Raw genomic sequence first — 22,693 nt, forward strand, 5'->3', positions numbered from 1 at the left:
TTATACAGAGTTACTCAGTAGAAGCAGCAACATTTATTATACGTGATGCATTACAAAAGAAAGAAAAACAAACTCTGATGTAAACAACGGCATTTCTCAAATAAACGAACAACGGTAAAAGTCCCGCGCCGTCCTGTGAGGGTTCGTCACTTTAGGAGTTTGTGTATTTTTTTGCATTTGCAATATCACCGCCAGACATTAATTCGTCTTGTATGGCACTTTTAAGTTCAAGTCGTTTCATTTTTTTCTTTGGGCCACCATCCTATTCATGATGAGAGCATGAAAGTAGCTATTAACATTGTGAAATATGTGCTAAAAATGAAACAATTCAAATAACGAGTGAAACTGCCATTGAAATAATTACCCATAAATTAATATAAATAATAACAACAACAACAACAACAACCTCACAGCTATGAAATGTGCTATAATCATAAATACACGTTCTGTTTTCATATTACAAGCCCCTGGTTCCTTACATTCGGTGGTGATTAAAAAAACATGTCGACATAATGGATATCACTATATAAATATAAGATTTTTACAACTGGAAAAACAGTCAACACTTTTTTTTTGTAACAATTTTACATTCAAATAGTTTTAAACAAATCATACGGAAAGTTCCATATAATCCTTTAAACATTCATTATAAGTGCAATGAACAGAACGAGACATGTATTACATGATTCGCTACGGTAATAAAGAATTAAAAGCAGCGCGAAACTTAAATGTTAATTAAAAGTTAATTTTTAAAAATACCAAATGCATACAGCGAAGTCATAATCTAGCTCATCGTTGTTTTTCGCAGCTATTGAAGCAATAATATAAGAACTGCATCTCTCGTACAATAATATCTCTCTATCTATGCAGTTTTTTTTTTAAAATAGAAATCTTCATAATTTATAATATATTGCACTTAAACATTCTGCGTATGAGGAATGACTTTTTATCATTTAAGACATGAACTCATCAAAATACCTGTTTGCAGTACAGTGACCAGCCGACAGCGCCGACCCAGGTCGTTTAAATACAGTTAAGCAGAATTAAGACACACCGTTAAAGCACTTCTCCTAAACAACAGCTTTATTCAAATATCAAGTCGGTCAAAAAAAATCTGACACTCACAGCCCTAATTACATTAAATATCTTATCTAACTGCACTTGCGATTTACAGAATGCACTACCTCAGCTTTTGACCCCGTGTCTGGTTTTAAGTGCCACAGTCCGTCCTGTAAAGAATGTCCTGGACCGAGTCCGGTCTAATGTTTTGAATCAATTCCTGCACCTTTCGCTCTGAAGCTTTGCTGTCCAGTCCGTGCCTGAGAGTTCAGCTTCATAACTTGCCAGGACCCTGGTGCATTAGTTTGCTACTGTACACACGTCCTTGAATTACCGTAAGGCTATTTCTAAATTTAGACTGGACAGGTATCGGAGTGAACAGTATGTAAGTGAATGTGTATGTACTGTACGAGTATGCTGGGTGGGTTCTTCACCAGGCTACAGGAGAGGTCGTGCGAGGGCTTCTGGGGCTGCGTGGAGGGTTTTCTGTGGTCTGGATATCACTCAAAGCCCTCTAAACACAACAGCACACAACAAACATACCGAAATACATATATAATACCTTTAAAATGCATATATATATCTTGAAAAATATTAGCTGTGCATCTATTCAACAAGGAAACTCAGGTCTTTAATTCTTATGCGTATTGCAGCTGTTTTTTATTAGCGCATTCACCGTTGTACTTTGTAACAGACATTGCTTATGTCTGTTATACGGGAGCAGAATGAAAAAAAAACAGCTCTCAAGAGAACTGGGAAGGAAGTGTGACCTATTTTTTGCCACCTGTCTGTGCTAAAAGCCTCGATACGTTTCTCTGCTGGCATTCGCCTCGTGTACTACACTTCCATGAAAATCTCATACAAAAAACCTACCTCAAACTTAGCCATGAACTCTGCAAAGATGCCGAAGAAACTCTCTGTGGTGGTGGCCTTTCCATCCTCGCCGAAGAACGACGCCACTTTGCAGAACTCTTCCATCGCCCGCTGCTGCAGAGACTCCAGAGACTGCACCGCAGGGTGACTGTTTTCCAGAAACCCCTACAAGCAAGTAGTTAAGGTGCTTTTTACAAATTTGGCAAACAAGTATATTCCATGGTCAAAATGTTTATTTAATCTTGTGCTGATGGTTATCTGACCTGGATCTGCTTGGAAAGTCTTATTAGTTACAAATAAATATTTTCATGATCTTTATGTCTTAATGAATTTTGGTATAAAAGAAAAATCAATCATTTTGAGCCATACAATATTGCTCTAAATATACACCAGAGACTTAAGGTTTTGCGTTCCAGGGTCACATATAGTCAATTTTGAAGTTTTGGTGGGAGGATACACTCATAACGATGGCAAATCTATCCTCAGCGGTGGCTGGCATCTTCTGGCAGGCTAAACGAATGTCCTGGATTGTGGCATGCAAGTCATTGAAGTCAGAAGTGATGTTTCTTTGATTCACTGTGGAGAAAAAAAAACAACAAAAAATATGAAAGAGGTTTGATCTCTGTAGAACCTTTTATAGAAACAAAAATACCAACATTAAATGGGAATACTGCTCCATGTCTTGGATAAAACTTGCACCGCAAGAAACACCATGGATCGTGTAAATTGGTGTTGAAACAAAATAATTCAGACTGAATATGAGTCTGGTAGATATTCACCTTTGGCTGCTTGTGGCACCATCTCAAGCTCCTTCCCAAAGTCCAGAACCTCTGGAAAGTGCTGGCACAATGATTTCACCAGGATATGCAGAAATGTTGACTTTCCATCTACTGTTTTGGTGGTACTGAGCTTCAACCAGAAAAATGTAGGTTATATAATTAAATAAAACCATATACAATATAAAAAAAAACCTTCACACAATCTCATGAACTGCATTTACAGCAGTGAGGCTTACTTCAGTGAGAAAGTTGATCTTAAATCCGGTCGTTTTATTGGTCTTGGGTTGGCCATTATTCAGATAATTCCCCATAGCCAGTACAAACTGGAAAATAAAAATAAGGAAAGTAAGGAAAGTAGTCTTTTTATCATGGCATGTAATGTGTGCGCTGGCATTGTATATTTGAGTATGCACTGTGAAAAGACTGCCACGTCAACAATCTTTTATCCGTGAATTTATTTCTTTGTGTGCTTGTTTTGAAGACTGTATGATTATGTGTGCCTGGGTAGAAACTAAATGACTCTGTGGAAATGAAGGAATTATACCTCCAGAATCTTGGCCAGTTTTTTGCTATTTTTGAGCTCCAGTGAAGCCTTAAAAACACAGTCGTAGGCCCCCCTCATCTCCTCAGTTTTCTCTTGCAACGTAGTCTTAAAATGCAGGCTTTTCAAGCGGGTCTTATACTCTGGCACTGATAACATCTGAACATAAACAATATAGACAATATATGCGATATGCACAAGTACACATACTGTTAGAATTACATTCAGAGTAATATACCTTTTTAAAAATACAACTTTACATATGATCATAATGTCAAATGCAACCCCATAAAAATGTAATCAGTCATGTACCTGTAGGACAAACTGATCGGGCTCACTGAGTTTGCTGGGGTCGTCTCTGTACTGCTCGTATTGTCTAACCTCATCATCGTCTGGTGCGTACAGGAGCAATTGTTTAATATGTGATGAGTCTAAACGTTCACTCGACAGTGTCATCAGCACCTGGCGTAGCTCCCTTGGCGACAGCTTCAGATGGGCAATTAAGATTGCTATAAAGAAAGCAGAAGAGTGTTAAATGACAAAGTGTACAAGGGCATGTGCTTACAGGCCAACAGCTAAGTGTTAAAGGTCATGGCAAATAGAGTCCGAAATTTTCAGACGAATTTTTCGCATGTTAAAAGAAGAATCATCTCACGTTGTGTCAATCACATTTAGACACTGGCTGCGAAACTTTCGTCTGATAAAAATATTCAGAGCAGGTTTGATTTTCTGTGTTTTTGCATCCGTAACAAGCATTTTGATAGGAAAGGATGATGAATACGAAATAAACAAACCAAAAAACGAATGCGAAAATTTCAGACTCATTGAGCAACAACAAGCTTGTTGTCTAATGTAAGTTAATACCAGACTAATCTAAACATTTACAAATAAACTCTACCAAACTGAAAAGGACATTTAACTAAAAAAGGTATGAAGAATTGCTTGGTACTTACAAGCATTGTAGGCTTTCTTATGGGAGAGAATCTCCACCACATCTTTCTTCTTGAAACTCTCAACTTGAGGTGAGGGCTCTGGAAGTGAAACTGAGACATGAATTACAATTGAGTGAAAAGAACTTGTAATGGAAATCATTGCGTCAACTGATAAAAGGATATTTAGGTCCAGTCTGTTAGTGTAGTTTTAATGAGACATCAACAAATCAAAAATCAAAAATGTATACCCCTAAACATGACACTGAATAAAACTGTGATTCACTGCTTTACATGTCTGTCAGATGTCCCCTTGGGCGGTCCTTGGCCAACAAAAGTTGCTATTAAGTCCAGACCTTCTGCTGTCGATTTGAAGGTCTGGCTATATAAGACTACTGGAGTAGTGTTTACTGCCAAGCTATATCACCATTATTCATCAAAGTTAAAAAGTAAATAAATAAAAAATTGTACAGCCAACATTTGCAATTAAAACTTCATCATGACCAATAACATTTTGCTTTCACCATTATAAACAGACACTCAGAAGTCAGAAAAGGTCTGATAAGATGTTTCTTACTGCCACATACAACACTGTGTTGGGGTTCAGCTTTTTTGACATAACTAAAATATTAAAGGCATGACTTACAAGACAACATTTTTTCCTGCACAGGGTTTAGATTAGCTAAAAAAGACAAACCTTTATATTAAAGGTTATTGACAAACAGGTAATTTTCTATATTGTAAGAACAGTCTTTCCGTATATCTTGTTTGTTTGTATGAGATGTGCTAAAAAGATGTTACCCAAGGTGAGAGTTCCCTTAACTTTCTTTTTGCAACCCTTTAACCTGTTTGAGCTAGATTTATAAAATGTGCAGCTATTGTTATCTCCGCTGACTCCTTCTTAACTGCCGTAGGCATCTTGGTGTCCTCTTTTATTATGGCTCTTCTTGTCCGAATACTCAGATTTGGAGGACAGCCAGTTCTGGGTAGATTCACAGGTGTTCCTCATTTTCTCGCTTTAAATTATGGCCTTTAAGTATTAGAAGACACAGAAATGGAGTTTGGTACACTTCACTAACAATAAATGCTGACTACTACCTATGGACCACACAGTATCTCCCTCTTTAAAAAAGATATAAAAAGAGAACTTCCTTCTCAGCTTATCAATAGCTTTGTTGTTCTCTTTTAAATGAGTTACACATTTACTCACCAGGGCTCTTTTGGGTCCCAAAATGAAGCTCCAAGTCCAGGTATTTCACCATGTCACTCAGCTTGTCATAATCAGAATCTTCTTCCAACTGCAGTAAGAAACCACATCTGTCCTTACATTCTTCATTCAAACACACTGAGCCAATCTCATACTAATAGACATCCTGAAATGTTCCATCATGACAGTGAACTAATATATGTCTCAAACTAGATACTAAATGTTTTTAAGGTCTCCTCCAACTGTTACCAGATATGTCAATTTGGCCCATGCTGTTGCATCATTATTAAGACTGTTTGAGTCAGCCATTTAAGACACAAGGAATACAAACAAAGACTGTACCTGTCCCCAAATGGTACCCTCAGAATTTTCCACTTGTTCCCATCGTAGCCGCTTTACACTCATATGACTGGAGTCAGATTGTTGTGGTGAGGCCTTTGGGAGTGGAGGAGGCATGCAAGGTGGTGGTAAAGGTGGAGGAGGAGGTGGCTCCACAGTAGGCCCATCAGTGGGGTGGTGAGGCTGAGGTTGGGGTGTACTTGGTGGTTGCATTTGGGACTGGGCCTGGTGGCTGTGATGGTGATGGTGGTGACGATGTTCGTGGTACATGGGTTGTGGGCTCTGTCTGGCCTGTGTAATGGGGGGAATCTGAGGGGTTGAGCGGTGCTGTTGCTGCTGCTGAATCTGCTGCTGTATCTGCTGGGCTTGTTGCTGCTGAATCTGCTGCTGAATCTGCTGAGCTTGCTGCTGCTGAATCTGTTGCTGAATCTGCTGAGCTTGCTGCTGCTGAAGTTGCTGCTGCTGCTGAAGCTGCTGTTGAAGTTGTTGCTGCTGCTGAAGTTGCTGTTGCTGCTGCATCTGCTGAAGCTGCTGTTGCTGCTGTTGTGAAGGATGAGGCTGGAAGGTTGACAGAATCTGTTGGGTCTGGTGAGGTTGGTGGGGCTGGTGGATCTGGTGGTACTGAGGAGCTGTCTGGATTGGCTGAACCTGGTGTATGTGTTCAATCTGGTGAATGTGGCGGGTGGGCAAAGGAGCTTGATGCATCTGGTGGTGGTACTGTTGCTGAGCCTGGGGAGATGGTTGAACAGCTTGAGAAACTGCTTGAGCCACATGTGCACGGTGCATTTGTCTATCCACCCTCTCCAGTCTTTCAATTCGCTCCATGCGGTCTAAGCGTTCCAAACGCTGGATCTGCTCCAATCTGTCAAGTCTATCCATGGAGCTTGAGAGGTGAGCCTGATGACTCTGATGCATCTGATAAGCATGGTGTACTTGTTGATCTGGATACAAGGGCTGGGGCTGCATGTCATAGATATGCCTATCTGAGCGTTCCTTTCTTTCAATCCTATCAAGCCTATCCATGGAGCTAGATAGTTGAGTCTGAATAGTCTGGTGTGAGTGGTGGCTTTGGTGCACTTTAATAGACTGAGATTGGTGACTTGGTTTATTTTGATGGATTGGATGCATCTGGTGGTCCTGTTGCACCTGGTGGTGTTGGTGAACCTGATGAGCTGGATGAGACTGGTGATGCATCTCGTAGATTGCATGACTGGGGATGGGTGATTGGTCTATTTCTGGAGAGGGCATAGGGGGCAGAGACTGATGCATTTGTTGCAGGGATTGCTGAGGGTGGCTGGCTGTTGGCTGAACTGGAAGCGAGTGGTGCTCCTGAAGGACCTGGTGCTGTGTCATCAGCTCTTCACGTGTGGGCAACACTTTGTGAATGGATTGTCGTTTTGGAGGTGGGTTAGCTCTTGGCGGAGGTGGCGGAGGAGGTCCAGGGTGTCGACGGAAGGTCAGCTGTCGGGGTGCATGGTCAGGAGTGAATCCAGCAGGTGGAGGGGGGTCATTAAACTGGACGGGGGGAGGGGGAGGAGGAGTCAGTGGGGGTGGAGGAATGTGCTCTGAGCTGGAGGAGTAGGTAAGAGAGCTGGCATCCTCACTGCTACTATGTACTTCGCTTGGGCTGCTTAGCTCGGGAGGCATGTACGGACCCTCTTCCTCCTCCTCCTCCTCCTCCTCTTCTTCTTCCTCTTCCTCCTCCTCCTCTACCTCCTCTTCCTCATTCTGGAAAGTCATCTGGACAATGTCCTGGTGTTATTTTGAAGTAAAATATACAAATAGCATTGAGTTTTTGCAGTAGACCAATGAACATTGATCTTGTATCAAATATCTCAATTAACCATTTTAATATACAAACCTCTTCATAGTCATTCTCTGGCGACAGGAAGTCATCCACAGATAACTGCTGTCCCAGCTGCTCACTTAGAGCCTCCATAAACAAATCTGTGTCAGCGGTACGAGGTGGACGTGAGAAGGTGTATCGCTTCTTCCGAATGGGTGGACTAGGGGGGTAGTCCGGAGGAGAGGGTGGAGAGAGAGGTGGGCTATCTAAACTGATATATGGGTTGGACTCGGCACTGGTTTGAGAGGGAAGACCTGGAGGGTAGCAAGGGCACTGGGGACTCAGTGGAGGCTCCTGCATCCAAGAGTCAGGCTGTGGAGGAGGTGGTGGTGGTGGTGGAGGTGGCGGAACGGGCTGTGCTGATGTAGATTTTCGGCTACCTGCGAGATGAAAATAAAAGCAAAGGATAAAAGCAAAGGATAAAATAAATGGCTCTGCCTTAGATTTTCTAGAATTCTCAAGCTACAATTTAATAAGGAAACTGTAACCTGTAAGTACACTGACAGTACCTGAAGTGGCCCGAACAGATGGAGAGGAAGAGTGTGCCCTGATGGACTGTGAAGAAGCATGCGGGAAGACATCTATGTTAACCAGAGTTTCAGGAGCTGGAGGGGGCCGACTCTTAAGAGATTTGGATCGCTTCCCAGCATAGACATTCTCCAGCTCAGCATACACAGCTGACAGCTTGATAGAGCACAGGGACAAGGTTATTAAAAAACTGTGTCATTACTCAAGCATTCCAATGTTTAAAAACCTGCAAAATAGTGCTCACATTAGTCAGATTGTTGGGAGTCTCTGGTAAAGATGTTCCATCTCCTGATTGTCTCTCTCCAGGAGTCAGTCTCATAGGTGCCACCTCCACTGGTTCAGTGCAAATACCTCATGAAGACAACAACAGACAATTAACTCTCATTTCAGTTTGCTTAGAAAGTGGCACTTTTTAATGATGATACATAAGCTCCCACTTCCTACAATGCGGTTTTCAGGGTACATAGTATTAGGGGAGAAAGTTGACACAAATTTAACTGCATATATAGCTGGCTAAATGTGTATGCCAATGTACGCCTAAACTTAGTGCTTGAAGAGAGCTTACCCATGCCTAAGTGAGTGCCAATAACCAGGTCATCTGAACTGCGTCCCCTCACGCTGCTCCTGTAGGTGGTTCCGGTCACCTTCATGGAGCTGCTGCGCCTATGAGGCTCATGGGCTGGAGGTTCGGGTTCTGCTGTTGGCACTACCAATAATAAATGCATGCATGCATACATATACATACATATATCCTTATAACAAATTGAAGGGCTCACGTGTAACTTTATAGCCAAGGAATCTGGAGATCTTGTTCTGGCAGTGTTCTTGCTCCTCGTAGGTCAGCAGCTGGTAAATGAACTGCCAAATCACCTGTTTTGCTGGGGTATCCAACACAGGGAAGACGTCCACAATCAAAGTGTCTACATTTCTAATGGCACGGAAGAAAAATTAATCAAATCATGTTTCGCAAAGTTCAGAAATATTTTCATAGAAGTAATGGAGACATTTCAATCTTGGAATACCCTTTCTTTCAGCTGTTCACTAAAATATTATGGGTTTGTCCTTCACCTGTGCTGGAAGAAGGCCTCCAGTGCCTTGCAGATGGTGTATCTCTCTTGGAGTGTGAGAAGATGCTCAAGCTGCTGGCTGAAGGTGCGACCCTGTACACGGATACTGGGAGGCAAGATCTCGGCAACCCACTGAAGGGAGCTAAGCACGGGAGCACGGGAGCGTGGAGAAACATCCACCTGTTCAGGTTCGGTCATGGTGAAGGCCGGCGGGCCATCTTCAACCACCAGGCTTGGCATTGCTCCACTCCCCTGTAGCATAGACACCACCTTCTCATGTGAACAGCTCCTGTGGGAATGTACAAATATACAAAGTCGATGAAGCCAGGTGCACGCTGTGTGACTTTTTAATAGTCCTTTACAATTGACTTTGTTAACATGATCATGTAGCACTGTGGGATCTCAGTTATCATTAATGTCAGAATATACAACAGTTGAGACGAGTTTAAAACAGATGCATCTGTGAATGTGAGGGCAGAGGACAAGAGTTTATGGCAGTTAGAATAAATTTATAAGATTATGAGCATGAACAACCTACATGTCTAATTATAGTGTTGCTTGCTTTAGACTTTATTGAAGTCCCATATTAGGATAAAAGCAATGTATTCCAATGCAACCCAAGTCTCACCTCATGTCCAAACCATTGAGAAACAGGATGCGATCTCCAGGCTTGAGACCCGCCTTCTCAGCAGGGCTGCCTGCAGGGAAATGGCAACAAACCAAGCAGAAAGTAACTACTGACATCTGATCACATGGACTCCAACTGAGATTAAGCAGAGTTCATGAAATGCCCTTTGAAATGACGTGAGATATAAAAGTCAAGACGCTGCAGCTTGGGTGTTTGTCACTTCCTGCTCAAGAATGGAAGTCCCTTTTTGGCTTTTTCGGGCTGGATGTGGGAAAAGTGTGAATCTAAAAGGATTTGTGCTAGATAAAAACAGAGCTCTACCACCTGTGCCCCTCTGACTCAGCCTGTGGAGAGTCTTCTGTTGTGTCTTGTTGTTTCTCTCTCTCTGTCATCTCATCTCCTGCTGTTCTTGCACACTGCCAGTTTCTGCCGCCTAACTTCTTAATGGGTGCCGTGAGTCAGAAATGACTGAACTTTCATGATTTTAGCATTCACGTCATCTGTTTCAGTTATATGTCTGATAATCCACTCCCATGCACTTGTTTCATGTCCAAAATATATTTTTTCATCTTTCGAAAATAGCCTTGTTTTGTTTTAGGATGTCAACTAAAATAAATGCACCACAAGACACAAACACTTCAATGTTTGAAAATACTAAGAGTATAATGTTGTAGAACAGCAATCCAAATGAATTAATCCATCAAAATTAAACACTTGACTCACAACATTTTGGTTAATTTCATACCTGGTATTACAGAGTCTATCCAGACTGGAGCATGGCCACGAAGAGTAAACCCAAAACTTTGGTTCCCTTTGTACACCCGAACTGTCCTAGTGAAACATGATAATGAAATCTTAAAAACAAGTGAGTTCAACCTATAAATGCCAAGCAGACTCTTTATATAATATAGGTTAACTAATAAAACTATTTATTAAAATGACACTAAACTTGATATTATTGGAAATCCTCACAGCCTCACAACTGTATATATAGCATCTATGTGATATGCATTCCTGGAACCATTAATACATATTAATAATGATTGACAGAATTACACATCCTCCCACCTTTCCTGTTTATGCATTGGACACAATCTTAACGAAGAATTAATTCATGCTTCTGAAATACTGCACACAAGTCTAGTAGCGTTTAAACCATAACATAATGAGGGGGACGAATCTTGATGCGTCATATTTACTCTCTCACACATTCACAGGTGTCAAATAGCATGACTAAAAAAAACATGGATTGTAAGAGTGAAATATATCAGTGGCATAAAATCTACATAATTTACAGCCTACACAATTAATTTATGTTTTAAAATCTCTATCTATCTATCTATCTATCTATCTATCACTTAGCATTATATGAATCTAAATAAGAAACAAAAATAGATAGAAATACAATATAGCAAAATAAAACAAAAGCATAAATAAAAGGCTAACATTTTATTTTACAGTGTTCCTGTTACACGTCTTAAAAGTAATAACAGCAAACTATAAATAATTGCATGCAACTAACTCTGAATCTAACCCTTATGCATATTATTACTTAGAATACATTATTACATATTACTATGTACTTATATTGAATTAATAACTACACTGTAACTGGGACTATTTAAAATAAAATATAACTATTAAAAGGGTAACACTTTATTTTATGGTTAGACCTAGTATTTGCTTATCAGCATGCATATTACTAGAATATTAGCCATATATTATTAATAATTAAGCACATATTAATGCCTTATTCTACATCCCTAATCCTACCCAATACCTAAACTTAACAACTACCTTACTATTAATAAGCAGCAAATTAAGAATTTATTATGGGAAATGTCATAATTAATAGTTAACAAGTGTCACCTATTCTACGTGTTACAAAAAAAAAACAAAAAAAAATTGTATTGTATAATTACACTGTAACAAGAAAATCTATTATCTGATTTATTGAAATACATAACATGTCTACTATGTAAAAGTAGATGTCTAGTGAAACTCAAAATATTAATTAAATAGGAAAGCATAAGGGAATAAAAAAATTCAACAACAAATGCAAGAAAAAAAAATGAAACCACGTATGAAAACTGTGTAACTGTTTCCATTGTGAGACTTCCACTGACCTGCGAGTAGAGAAGGAGCTGGAATGGCTTGCGATGAGAGAGGTGGTCTTGCGGAGACCACGGGCAGGAGGCATGACCACTTCCTCGTTGGCGGTCCGGGGCACAGAGCTGGCTCGAGTGGACACGGATAGCAGCCGTTCGGGGTGGTCTTCACTCCGGCTGCGCCGTAGCCGATTGTTCCTGTGCTCGCTGAAGCTTCGGCCCCTCAAGCGACTGATCAAACTCTGGGAGACCATCTCATCAAAGCGCTGCCTGTGCTTCTTAGGGATGAAGATCCTGACAAACATGGCACACGCACAGCAGACGGAGTCACAGAGGAGAAACTGTTCAGGCGTGTGAACATACCCTCGAGCCTGCTGAGAGAAGCACTGGATGGAGACACACGGGCAAATGGAGGAGGAGGGACAGCTATGAGAAAACCTGCTATAATTACACCAGATTATGGAGATGTTTGTGACCCGCTATGAAAGAAAAAAAAAAACGCTTATGTGGTGCAATGAAGTGTTTGTTTTCTGTCCTGTGAAGAGGAGTGGGTAAAAATATCCCGTTTGATCAACTTCAAAAGCTAAGCAGGTAAGCAGGTGACTTCAGAAAGATGTCTGATGGGCATTTTGAAGTCCTGAGAGGATGAATGATTAAAGTGAAAGAGAAGGCGCTTTTTAGCCCTCTGTGATATAAGCCCTCTCTGAATTTTCAATTCCCACCATCCTTTTAAACCAAATACAAAGTTATCAACATCTTCATTATCCTCTATTAACTCAATCTGTGAGTGAAAAACATGACCTAATGTGTTAAATCGATCAAGTGTATATTACCCACTAGATTATTTTGACTATGTTGAAGCCACAAAAAGAAATGGACCCGTGCATCGTGAAGGACGCTGTCGCAACACACAGCATCACGAGAAGAAGCTCAGCCCAGAAGCAGCTCAGGAGCTTCAGTTCTGGGTTAATCTTCCAGCTGCAATCATCTCAAACACTGCTTCAGAGCTGCTTTTGCTTCAGGACACAAATCTGGCGAGCTAATGCGGTGCCAAAATTGCGTACTGTGCAAAAACAAAAGGTCAGTGAACAATATAACGGAGAGCACAGACTAAACAATAACAATATCAGTAATAAATATCATCATACAAAGCATAAATACTGTGAATAAATATTGATAACAAAACCTGAGATATCAACAACATAAAAGTTTATAAGATTATTTAGTTATTTGGTAACCCTTTATAACCCACTTTAGATACTAACAGTAAGTAACTTTGCAACTACATGTCAACTAGCAGGCATTAGAGTATTAGTAGACACAGAATCTGAATCTTAATGAGCTTGACGTGTTCCTGGAACATCTTTGTTGACCCTGGAACAACACTGTTGTGATTAACCAATCAGATTTGGAGAACCAGTTTAGAGTTTTTGTGAGGTTTAGGCTAACAATCAGTGTTTGCTGCTCGTATGTCAGTGTCATTCATGTATTATTTCCTCTGATTTTAGGCATTACTCATGGGTAAGGTTAGGTTTAGGTGTAGAGATACGGTCAAAATTAAGTTTTTGGATTAAAATGGTGTTTCAGGGTCAAAAAATATGTTGTATTAGTATACTGTCTGTTTAATAACATTTAACGCTTTATTTTTGATGGGCCCACAACATACCACATACTGACTACGAGAAACTTTGCATATGTCAACTTATTTTTTAACCCTAAACCTACCCTAACAGTCCACTCTGACATGTAGTTGTGAATTAATGAGAATTAGTTGACATGTAATTGACATATAGTTACAAGGTTACTTATAGTTAATGTTTAAAGTGGACCATCAAAATCCAGTTATAACCAGTTATTCTTTAGACCTCATGAGTTGAAGAAACAAGTGCACAATCATCTTTAGATTTGTGTCTTTGAACTTCTGTTTCTGAGCAACTATCATCACAGAATAAACTGAAGTTGTAGAGTGATATACACTGCAATGTTGGAAGCAGATGTTACTACAGATATAAGTAGACCAGGAAGATTTTAAAATGAGCAGCTTGTTCGTAGTTACATGAATCAAATCAATAATAGACTCAAGCACTACTGTGCAGTGAAACTTGTGCATGCTCTCTTCAGTGAATTCGCCGGTGAAAGTATCCTAATTCAACTTAAATCCACATTTCACTCAAAGTTAACTTTTATTTGGTTCAGGATGCCCTCAATTAGAAGGAGGTCACAGGAAATCTAAAATTAACCCCGTGTCAAAGAGGGGAGGGAACACAGATCAAGGACAAGGTGGAAATGAAGAACGTATTCAACAATAAAAGATGTCTGTTAACACAAGTAATTGATCTCTAAGCATATTTAGCATCTCTGAATGCATCTAGTCGCATTAAAAAAGCATGCATTTGCAAAGTGATTAACATTCTCTTATATGACGCAAAATTCATTATTAACGAAAGCAAGGCCGAACGTGAAGTCAATATGATTTTTAAGTAAAATCGCACCAACAAATAAAAAACTATTTCGCAGTAAGCTATTATTTGCTTTATATCTATGAAGTCTAATATTGCGTAAAACTGCATACATTATAAACAGCTACAATTTCTCTAAAAATATAATCAAACCTCAATTTCTGAGCCTAGTTTTTTCGTGATTTTTCTTACCGAAAACGCCTGGAGAAACCCCTGTCGCGCCCCATCTCTCCTTTAAATTAAGATACGTCTCAAACGAAGCAACGAGATTTTCCTAGCGTAGCAGTCTCCATAAAGCTGGAATAACCATTCAGCGAGTAGAAGAGGATAATCGGAAAAGCCATTATCTCCGGTATCCAGATGAGGATATGCTTATTAGCGCCAACTTGAGGAGCGATGACGTTGCATGGACGAAGACGGAAACTTCGGGTCACGTCATCACCGAGTCAGCTTTGGCAAGGTCGCCCCCATCTCCGTGCCGGGTTGCCTTTGGGGAGTTTACCGTTAAAAAGGAGTCTACATCCAGAAGCGTAGACCAGATGCCTTCAGCTGCAGACGAGAGACAAAGTTGCAGCTGCTTCAGATGCGAAGAGAGAGAATAGAATGAAAGAGTGGAGCAGGAACAGAGAGAGAGTGAGAAAATAGAAAGCGTCCCACTGGAAATCTAAGCCAGGTCAGCGCCAGTTACTCAATCCGATCCATATAATTGTGCAGGAGTTAGAAGATCCTCAAGTGTCCAGGTTGAAGACGCGAAGACAAAAGTAGAGTTGGAAAAGCCGACACCAACCAGACACAAAGCTTTTAGCTCAATGCGAAACCTAAAGCCACAAAGAAACCGTTCCCTCAAAACTCTAAGCAGGGTCCAACGTTCTCCTTAGCTGCTTTGTACCTCAGCTGGAAAAATCGCAACTTTAAAGCAAGAAAGTTGTTATGTGGATTCTGTGCAAAACTTCTGGTGCGTCACGGACCTAAGAGAGGTTTATTATAAGAAGTAGGCTGCTTAAAAATAGGGAGGTTCCATGGGGAGAACTGGGCAAATTTTTTTTGCTGGGACGAAGCGCGGCTCACAAGCTGGTCAGTGCTGGAGTGGACTGTGAAAATGCAGCGGTGCATGCCAAACGCAAGTAGCATTGATGCAGCTAGAAAGGTCATTCTCTCACTGAGACGCATTCAGTCTATATGTGTCTGCTGTGGAAGCTTGCTTCTGCCATGGGAAAATAAAAAAACGGTAATTGCAACTTTTTAATTTTGTTCCTTTTCCTCTCCCCCTCACAATTATGCAATATTAAAGGGGTTTATTTATTTTCTGGGTTTATGTCTCACAGTTCCGGGGAAAAAAAAGTCAGAATTGTGAGACGTTACCTTAATTGTTGGAAAAGTCAGAATTCCGTTTCAAGTTTATATCTGCCAATCTGACAACTGAGAATATTTTTCTCCCAGTTATGAATTGCGAGATATGAACATGCAATAATTAGGCTAAATAATTCTGAAATGCTACAAGGTCTGAATTGTAAGATAAAAATTCACAATTACCTTTTTATATTTAATCTGTGGCAAAAAAAAATGTAATTGCAAGACGTGAGCTCAGAATTACATAATACAAATTCCAAAAACTATAAAAGAAGTCAGAATTTTAAGAGTTTTTATCACTCACAATTGTGCAAAATAAGATAAAAAGTTGCAATTAGCATTAATTATTAATTATGTTACTATTAATATTTTATACTGTAGCAGAAACAAGCCTCCACAGCCTGCACTCAATTCAATATTGGTCAAATCTGATCAATATTCAAAAATAATATCATCCTCTACAGTTTTCTGGCTCTTAAACGTCACATGAAACTTCTGAAAACATGCAACATTAAAAAGCGAGTTGCCTCTGAAGATCGGAAAGAGATTAAACATTTCTTACTTGATAAAGAAGGAGTTCATGGTTCCCGATAACGCAAGGGGATATGCTATCAAGGGTTAATCAGAGCCAGCGCGAATCTAGGTATCTGGAGCATGCTGTTCTTCTTCATAATTCACTCCTCATGACGGTAAGGGTGATTTAAAAGTGCTCCCATTTTCAGAGTTTCCGAGTATCTAACTTTTAACAAAATAACATGCGTATTTGATAAACACTTGATGAAAGAATATTTTATCCAGTAAAAACCTCACAGGCGTAATTCCTCCCTGCTAGAGGGAGGTGGTTAAAACTGCTCTGTCAGTGTAACTAAACACATTTCAGCTATGAGACGCATCAAATTCTCCTGACAAAGACCCCATCAGCAATCGAGAGAACACACACATGCAAACCTATGAGAGGGAGACTCGTAGAAGACTATATTTTCACCACGCATATTAATATTAAATCTTATATAATAATAATAATAATAATAATAAGTAAAATAAAGAAATAATCAAAAATATTTATCAATTTAAATATAAACTAATTGTTAACGATAAGGAATAATTAAATAGCTATATTATTAATTTGTATTATGTTTAATAAGCATGTTTAAGCATGATATAGTCGCCCTAATTTTTTAAAGCATGGCAAGTTTTTTTTAAAGAAGGATGGGAGGGAAAAGCCAGTTCATTAAAGATGGCTGTCTATAATGACACAGCAAATTTATGTTCATGATGCTGATATTTGCTGAAGTGCAGAAAACCTTTACTCCGTTTTAAAAGTTTGTACACTTTTCAACGAGGTTGGAGGAAAGCCTGGTGATATGAAGCACAAAACTGAACAGTTAGACTATGAAGCGGAGGCAGAACGGTAAAAACAATTTGGCATATAACAAATGACACGCAGGAATATGATACTTTCGAGGGCTTTCAAGGGAGCAATGGCATCTCTCGACACAATTCTGACTCGCAATATAACCTCATTTTTATTCAATCTTAACGACTTGGTGGTTATTAACCAGTGTTGCTATTCAAATTATTAAAATGTAGGCTCCTTCTTTAATTGCTGCTCAGAAATATGTTTTACTTATTACTATAAACAAACAAAAAATAGCTAGGTAGGCTGGTAAGGGTAGGCACCCTTGTCACCCATCCAAAAACAAAGGGAAAAGTTAGCATGCAACCGAAAGTTAGAATTTGTAATAAGTAGGTAAACTAGGAGGCGGGTCATGTAACTGGATCCGTGACAGCTCATCGGTACCTGATGCTTTCAATCAGCTGCTGGTGTTCCTCGGTGAGCAGTATTTCTGGAAGCGTAGATGCCAGACCTTCGACATCCCTCTCATTTGCATACTGCTTCAGCAAATCAAACAGCCTCTCTTTAACCTCAGGCTCCTCCCCTAAAATCTCCTCAACCTATAAAAATAGGACCAATAACACTGCAGTTTGATAACCAGTGAAAAAAACACATGCTGTCGTACGACGTTTAACCGGTCCAAACTAACTTTGCGGTTGCATTGTAACATTGTAACACTTTAGTTTAGGGACCAATCCTCACTATTGATTAGTTGCTTATTAACATGCATATTACTAGTGTATCGGTTACTTATTAGTACCAAAGCATATATTAAAGTCTTGCTGTGTAAGAGCGTATTCTAGATCTCTTAATCCCACCCCATACATAAACGTAACTAACAACAAGCAACAAATCAGCAGTTTATTGAGGCAAAAGTCACAGTAGTTAGTCAACAGTGAGAATTGTTTCTTCCATGCCCCTTGAGACTGACCTTCTTGTTGAACTCCAGAGCTTTGTGCTTGCGGTCCTGCCTCACCATGTCTCCGCTCTGATATGTCTCTTTCATGCTGCTGCTGGTGCGCTTCTGCCAGCGGTTCATCCGCAGCACGCCCAGGCGCAGCGTCCGTCCCTGAGAGGCCTTGATCATGGCGGCCGCCGTCTCGTGCTGCTTCACTGGAATCCCGTTCACCTCCATCACATAGTCACCTGCTCGCAGTCCGCTCCGGCCAGCTGGAGAGTTGAGCATGCAGTCCTCCACCAGCAGGGGACTGTCTCCCACGATAGTAAACCCAAAACGACCATCAGGCCCCGGGGCAATGTCCATCTGTGGTGGTAAAGTCACTTTATGAGCACTACAGAAGCCAAGGAAAATTAGGAGAGATCTGAGGTCTATGTTACAAAAACACTTTATGTGCAACACTTATTTAAATGATTATTTCATATATTTAGATTTTATACCACTGTTTACAAGTGTATGTTATTACTCCATACAGCATATTAAAATGATCTCTAAAGGGTCATCATGAAATTTCAGCATTGCACCACAAAAATAATTTTATTTTAATGTATTCAAATACATTTCTGTGCATTTATTTTAAGCATAATATGTACATTTTAAAATCTATGTAAATATAAAAAATATGACGATTATGTACAGTATATATATATATATATATATATATATATATATATATATATATATATATATATATATATATATTTATTTTTTCATTATATCTTAAATTATAATAGTATTTTTTTTTACAGTATTACCATTCTTACTGTATTTGTGACCAAATAAATCTGAAAAAGAGACTTCTTTCTAAAGAAATTCTTATCTTACACCATTTTCTTCTTTAGAAATAAATAAATTAGATTATAAATGAATGTGTTGCAATGCAAATACTTTTAATGGCAACTCTATTTATAGCGAGAGAGAGAGATTTTAAAGGTGACCTGGGATCGCTGTTAAGAACTCCTTGTTAAAATAGCTTTTTTATTTAATAAATCAACCAATTTCCCTGCTTTTATGAAAATTTGGTCAAACCAAACTGAATTTAAGTGAGCTCTGCTATTAACAGTAAAAATGGGCATGTCAGTGAAGAAAAACTAACCTGTTCAATTCTGGACACAACGCCGATGCTGGGCGGCACGGTCTTGAGGGTCTGAGCCAAAGCAACGAGAGCTTTGGTGCTGAGGGACGAGACGTTCTGTCCGTCGATCTCCAGCACCTGATCACCTGGCTGTAGTCCAGCCATGTAAGCGCTGCTGCCCTCCACCACAGAGAGGATGTAACTGGGTCCATCTCCACCCAGCTTAAAGCCAAAGTCTTCTGGCCAACCCTGGTTATTTGCTGGTAGGGCCAGTTCTGGAAAAAATTAATACATGAGAGATAAGAGGCAAAGACAAAAAGACATGTAAGGATCAACTATCAACTTGATTTGTTAGTATTTCTAAAATAAAATTGATTCAAGTATGTATACTGTATATTGGATATATATATATATATATATATATATATATATATATATATATATATATATATATATATATATATAAATATAAAAGCACAATATAGGTTTGTAACAACTTTGCAAAAGTATTCAAGTATTTTTCTGGACAATTCAAAATTTAGCTCAGGAGCATTTGTAGTGTTTGTAGAGGAAGAGTTCAGAAAACTATTTTTCTGCATTGAAGGTTCACAGAAGCATGTAGTCTCTGGTACGCTAATGGAAGAAGTGTGAAACAACCAGGACTCTTCCAAGACTTGAGACCAAGAACCTGATGGTCACTCTAGATGAGATCCAAGATCATGTGAAAACAGAAGAACCCAAAATTGAACCAATCTGCGCTTCATGGCGGTGTGGTCAAATTCAATCCTCTCTTAAGACACATGAAAACACACTTGAAATTTGCAATCTTAAGGTCCCTCAGACTCTGGTCTGATGAAGCTCAATTACAAGCATGATGTTTGATGTAAACCAGCTTTGCTCATCACCTGCAGAGTACCATCCCAAACATAAAGTGTGCTGGTAGCAGCCTCATGCTGTGGGACTGTTTTTCAGAGGCAGGGACTCGTCAGAAGAAAAGCTCTGTGCACCAAAATATAGAGAGAACTTTAAAGAAACCCAGTCCTGAGCATTCAGAAATTCAGAAGACACCTTCCAACAATGACTCTAAACACACAGGAAGAGTGACTTATAGACCCTGTGAATGTCCTTGAGTGGCCCAGACACAGCCTGGGATTGAACCCAATCAAATATTTCTGGAGAAACCTAAACATGTGCGTCTACCCCCGTCCATCCTGACAGATCTTGAGAGGTGAAGAGGTCAGGAGGAGAAAGACAGATATTTGCTTGTCACATTAACCCAAAGAGAATTAAGGTGCTTAAGGGTTTGAATACTTATGACATTTACTTGTTTCAGTGTTTTATTTTTAATAAATTTGCCACAAATTTAAAGTTACAAATAATTTTTGCTTTAGTGTATGTAGTGTAAATTGATGTGGGGGAAAATGTAATAATTGAATACTTTTGCAAATATATACATATAAAATTCACTCCAAAATGATATAATATACAATTAATTTTGAAATAAAATAAAATATTGGAAGATTGATCCAAAATCCACACCTCAATTTGCATTTATTTCAGAAAACATTACAGCACTTCATCATAACCTACTGTAGTGCTGTAACCTGCTGTTTTAATTAAATTTGTGACCTAATAACAGATGGCAGAGAAAAAAACTCAAACTGCAATTACGCACCAATATTCAGTGGGAAATCTCTCAGCACATTAGGGCTCGGGTCTGTGGAATTGAGGAAACATATTGATTTACGTCTTCATACAATATAAGGTATAAACACATAAACACCTAAACTGTCTAACAACACACATGCTCTTTAATAAAAGGAGTTCCCACCTCACAGAGCTCCGTGTTCTGCTTTATGAACTTACAGAAATCTTTGGAGGCACTGCGGGATCCCGATCGGCTCTGACGAAGGGAGAAACGGCCCTTCTGGCTCTTCAGAAATCTTCTCATCATGGTTTCTCGGTCTTCGGTGTGGAAGTCAAGCTGTAAGAGGTCACCTGAGGTCAGCGCCACCTCAAAGAGTCACTGCTCCATCATTACCAAAAAGCTATCGATCCGACGGGTTTAGCCTCCATCGAGGCTCCTCTAAGTCCGGTGTGTAGACCAGGAGAGCGCTGTCAAGCTCTCTGCAGCCGTGGCTCTACATCTCCACTGAGTTGGTCCAGTTCAAACCCTCTTGCAGAGCGCTGAGCAGAAATCTGGGACAAGCTAGCTGGGTCTTTTAATGATTCTTTAGCAAGAAAAAGGTACAGTGAAGCCCCATTTTTCTATAAATACCTCCCTCTCCCTCCACCTCTCTTTCTCTCCTCTCTCTCTCTCTGTGATGCTGGTGGATTGGGCCTCTCTCAGGGCTGAGGAGTGACCCAGAAACTGCCTGTCAGAGCAGCAAAGGACGGCGCTCCGATTACAGATCCTCAGAGATGCCGTGGTACAGTTAGATGAAGTCTGGTACATTTAACTCCAATTCCCCTTCTAAGAATCCGATTCACTATCATTCTTCCAACTGTTCCTTACTCAAGCACAGTCTCAGAACACCAGGAATGGTTAACCTCCAGCTCTGCAATTATAGGTATGATTTAATATGGTATTAATAGCATTTGCAGCATGACGTCAAAAAGTAATGAGAAGCAAAAACCTGTGACGCTCCGGGGCTGGCAGGCAGAAGGTTGGTAGTTTGACCTCTGCGAAGAAAATTCAACTCACTTGCGAACTTATGGTATATGGAAGTTATATATGGAAGTTAAATGAAATACAAAGTACTTATTTACTCTGCGAGTAAATATACTGTAACTACACATCTCGCAAAACAGGGTTTGGTCTCAAAAGAAAGCAACATCCAATGTAAATAAAGCAAAAAATACATAAAACTAAATAAATGAGTAAAACATAAGTTCAAAAATAAAATAAAAAATCCAATATAAACTACAAAATTAACTAAAAAGTACAAAGAAAACTTAAAAGTAAAATTCAACTAAATAAAACATTAAAAATAAAACTAATTTTATATTTTAATTCATTTGAAATAAAAAGCAATTATATACAATATTAATTAAACAAGCAACACAAAACTAAACATTAAAAGTAAAATAAGCTACTGAAACTTTAAAACATAATAAATTAAAGCATTAAAAAAAGAAAGAAATTGTGCTAATTGTAAAATAAATAAATAATGTCCTTATTATTAATCTCATTTGCATTACTTTTGATTTTGAAGATTTAATGCTTTTGCTGGGTATAATAGTTATTAATGCAACAACAAAACAGCATCTTGAAAGGCACTGGATGTTACAAGACGACCCTTGATTATAACATTTATCATCACTCCCAAACTTGTCAAGCCAGAGGCTACACTTTTTTTAAACAGATCATTTGCAAGTCAGGTCAGGGATTCAATTACAGCAGGAAATTAAAGAAGCGTGTCATTATATACGGGCATATGTGACGGCCTGAAGGGGCAAAGCACTCCAGCGTGTGAGCTGATGAGCTGACGGGAGGGAGAACGCGTAGTGAAGAGCTTCCAGAACCAGAGCTTCGTTATGCCCCCGATCTG

At 39.4% G+C, this 22,693-nt stretch overlaps 1 protein-coding gene across 5 annotated transcripts; it reads right to left on the reverse strand.

Annotated features, from left to right (window-relative positions):
* Positions 1 to 13: 13 nt before the first annotated feature.
* Positions 14 to 21,361, reverse strand: grid2ipa (glutamate receptor, ionotropic, delta 2 (Grid2) interacting protein, a). Of its 5 annotated transcripts, none has more exons than XM_043235724.1 (24): positions 21,009 to 21,361; positions 20,818 to 20,859; positions 19,164 to 19,417; positions 18,041 to 18,373; positions 17,515 to 17,669; positions 11,923 to 12,198; positions 10,542 to 10,627; positions 9,797 to 9,866; positions 9,170 to 9,457; positions 8,878 to 9,029; positions 8,667 to 8,795; positions 8,346 to 8,452; positions 8,083 to 8,257; positions 7,589 to 7,953; positions 5,731 to 7,479; positions 5,392 to 5,479; positions 4,206 to 4,295; positions 3,565 to 3,761; positions 3,256 to 3,411; positions 2,948 to 3,034; positions 2,712 to 2,841; positions 2,390 to 2,508; positions 1,933 to 2,097; positions 14 to 1,573 (listed from the first exon to the last, which is right to left on the reverse strand). In XM_043235724.1, exons 1-24 carry the CDS (start codon positions 21,094 to 21,096, stop codon positions 1,490 to 1,492), a joined length of 5,385 nt encoding a protein of 1,794 aa, XP_043091659.1. In that variant the 5' UTR covers positions 21,097 to 21,361; the 3' UTR covers positions 14 to 1,489. The 5 variants fall into 5 exon arrangements, with proteins under 5 accessions (XP_043091659.1, XP_043091658.1, XP_043091661.1 ...); XM_043235723.1 differs by having other exon boundaries at positions 8,667 to 8,798; XM_043235726.1 differs by having other exon boundaries at positions 8,667 to 8,798; positions 20,974 to 21,103.
* Positions 21,362 to 22,693: the final 1,332 nt, after the last annotated feature.

This window comes from Puntigrus tetrazona, chromosome 3, assembly GCF_018831695.1.
Source record: "Puntigrus tetrazona isolate hp1 chromosome 3, ASM1883169v1, whole genome shotgun sequence".
Lineage (NCBI taxonomy): Eukaryota > Metazoa > Chordata > Actinopteri > Cypriniformes > Cyprinidae > Puntigrus > Puntigrus tetrazona.

Bases quoted from the DNA above. Each gene is read 5' to 3' on its own strand.
- grid2ipa (XM_043235723.1), bottom strand. From the start codon at position 21,096: ATGATGAGAAGATTTCTGAAGAGCCAGAAGGGCCGTTTCTCCCTTCGT. The intron at 5,480-5,730 runs GTACAGTCTTTG...TTCTTACTGCAG, and splicing joins AGGGTACCATTTGGGGACAG to TTGGAAGAAGATTCTGATTA. The intron at 3,035-3,255 runs GTATAATTCCTT...TTTATTTTCCAG, and splicing joins AACTGGCCAAGATTCTGGAG to TTTGTACTGGCTATGGGGAA.